Below are 2,331 nucleotides of genomic sequence, written 5' to 3' on the forward strand. Positions count from 1 at the left end.
GGGGTGAACGGCGTGTGTGACCTAATGGGTATTCCGCTGCGCGGATGACGGACGGTTTTTAGGGTCTAGCTGACCCCATTGGTGAGGTGAGGCGAGCCTCGTTTTTGTGGGTGTTCCTTGCTTTTGTTTACTCGTAGCAAACCAGAAGCAATCGCGTGTCTTTCTTTCCCGGCTGTCAGGACCCTGTGGAGCGAGTGTGAGACAGGGAGCCGTATATTCTCTTTGTCGTTGTTCCGCAGAAAGCTGTTTGTTCGTTTTTTTTTGGGTTCCGGGGAATGGTAGCCGACCGCTTGGGAACAGAGGCGGGTTCCGGCCTTTTCTTTTTTTACCCTCCCTCCTTATTTCGCTCCTCTCTGGCGCCTCTCTCAATAGGGGTGGGGGCACGGTGACCCCGAGTCCCACGCCTCCTCCCTGCGGCAAGAGAGGCCTCTAGTGGCATATATCCGAACGTGAGCGGCTCCTGCCGCGGAACTGCATCCATAATGGGTCTGAGGTCGCCAAGAAGCGAAACAGTGATTTCTCTTTTCTTTTTGTGGATCGCGGTGAAGAAATGCATATTCTCTTCTTGTTGTATTACCTAAACGAAGTGGGGATAGAGTAGACGTCTAGGGTTGTTGTTGGTGGCCGTGGTGGGGCAATGCATGTACCACGCGTACACCATCAGACACGCATTGAAGACGCTCAACTGATATGTGTTCGTCTCGTCCAACACCTCCTGTTTCCTTGGGCGCTTTGCTGAGCATTGGGCTGATCGTGGCGTGCCTTTAATGCGGTGCAATGAATTCCAGGTTATCCACCGGTGTAAAACATGCTCTGGTGACCCATGCGGCGAAATGAGAAAACCGAATGTGTGGAGATGCACAACTGCTGGTTGATGCGACGTCACGGAGGATGGATGACATCACATGGCCCGGTATTCTGCAAAGGGGTGATGACTCCGTCTGTAATGGATCCGCCGTTGCTCCTGGAGCATGGTGTGGGGCAATCACTATGCCGACCAGATTGCTGACACCTGCGTTGGGCTGTCACAATGAGCCACCGTTGTTGTTCCTGTGGGGAGAGGAGGATGCCCCCGTGTGGTTGGGACACACCACCCAAGGAAGGATGAGATGCAGCGTTGCTGTGAATGAGGGCCTGAGTGTTTCTCTCTCTTGGTGTGCCGTGAGGGGCTATTATTCGTGTTTGTGACGAATGACGACGTGGACTTCCCGCCCGATCTGCTTTCCTACCTGCGGCGCCCGAAGCACTGGATGACGCGGCAGGGCGCTGTGCACCTGAAGGAGCGGGCAGTGACGGTGGCGCCCGAGCCGAGCGGAGATGCGACAGCCACGCGGTTGTAGGAATTTGTCCTCTATGCTTCTGCGAATGATCTTAAAACCATAATTTTATGGAGACGTTGCTGTGTTTTCTGTTTGTGCAAAATCATTGACTACTTTGCGTCTGCCGTTGGGATGCGCTTGGCGAACCCGTACGGTTTGCTAGTTTGACGACAAACAGTAACCGGTATAATTTTTGCGTGCATTGTCTGCGCCCTGAGTCCAAGTCTGCATGGACTCCGGCCGTGTATGGTGCCGTAGGGAGAGCCTGTGCGCCGCCTCCAGCCGGAGAACACGTTTGGAGAAGAGGAGGTGGGGCCAATGGAAGTGCATCTGTGCCATTGCTCGTTCCTCCTCTGGGCGCCACATGGTGTGTGCCCTGTTTGGAAGTGGAACGTGACGAATATGTGTGCTGACGCAGGGTTCAGGGGCAGGACTTCCGTGGATGATATACTGGGAGACTATGCCCACATTGAGATAAAATATATTCTGTGTGTGTGTTGGATGGCTTCTACACGGCAGAGGGCATCTTTCCGGATCTTGAACCATTGTGCCTTTCTCCTCTGAGTGGCTGGGCATTGGCGTATATTGCGGCGATAAATAATTTTGGTTACATAAGCTTCTTTTCTGTTTGGGTGATTATGGTTTTACTGCTTTTTGGTGATGCGTTCCCTTGTTTATCATTTTTGGGTGGCGAGGGACTTGTGACTGCGCATGGATGCAATATAATTGCCAGCACTCAGTGCAGGTGTATGCTGCACGGAACGGAGTACGGCGCGGGGAAGCGTGGAACGCAGGGGTGTGTGGCTTGGCGACGGATAAGTACACCTGTAGGTATGGTGAAAACGGCCGGCTTCTAGTGAGCCTTGCCAATCGTGCTCAGAGGTGGTAATTTATGGATGTAGCCCTCCTCTACGTTGCTTCACCTGTGCTTTTGCTTTTTATGGTTTATTGCGTGCTTTTGTTGTGTAATCGTTTTGTTTCCTTATGGCCTTCGTCCCACACGCCTCGTTGC

The 2,331-nt window shown here is 53.0% G+C and overlaps 1 protein-coding gene across 1 annotated transcript; it reads right to left on the reverse strand.

Annotated features, from left to right (window-relative positions):
• Positions 1-1,478: 1,478 nt before the first annotated feature.
• On the reverse strand, positions 1,479-1,895 carry DQ04_16801000 (hypothetical protein; the record flags this gene model as incomplete). Its single annotated transcript, XM_009317505.1, has 1 exon — positions 1,479-1,895. The coding sequence occupies one exon, from the start codon at positions 1,893-1,895 to the stop codon at positions 1,479-1,481; it is 417 nt and encodes a 138-aa protein (XP_009315780.1).
• Between the last annotated feature and the right edge of the window lie 436 nt (positions 1,896-2,331).

This window comes from Trypanosoma grayi (genome assembly GCF_000691245.1).
Source record: "Trypanosoma grayi strain ANR4 Tgr_1680_V1, whole genome shotgun sequence".
NCBI classification, from domain to species: Eukaryota; Euglenozoa; class Kinetoplastea; order Trypanosomatida; family Trypanosomatidae; genus Trypanosoma; species Trypanosoma grayi.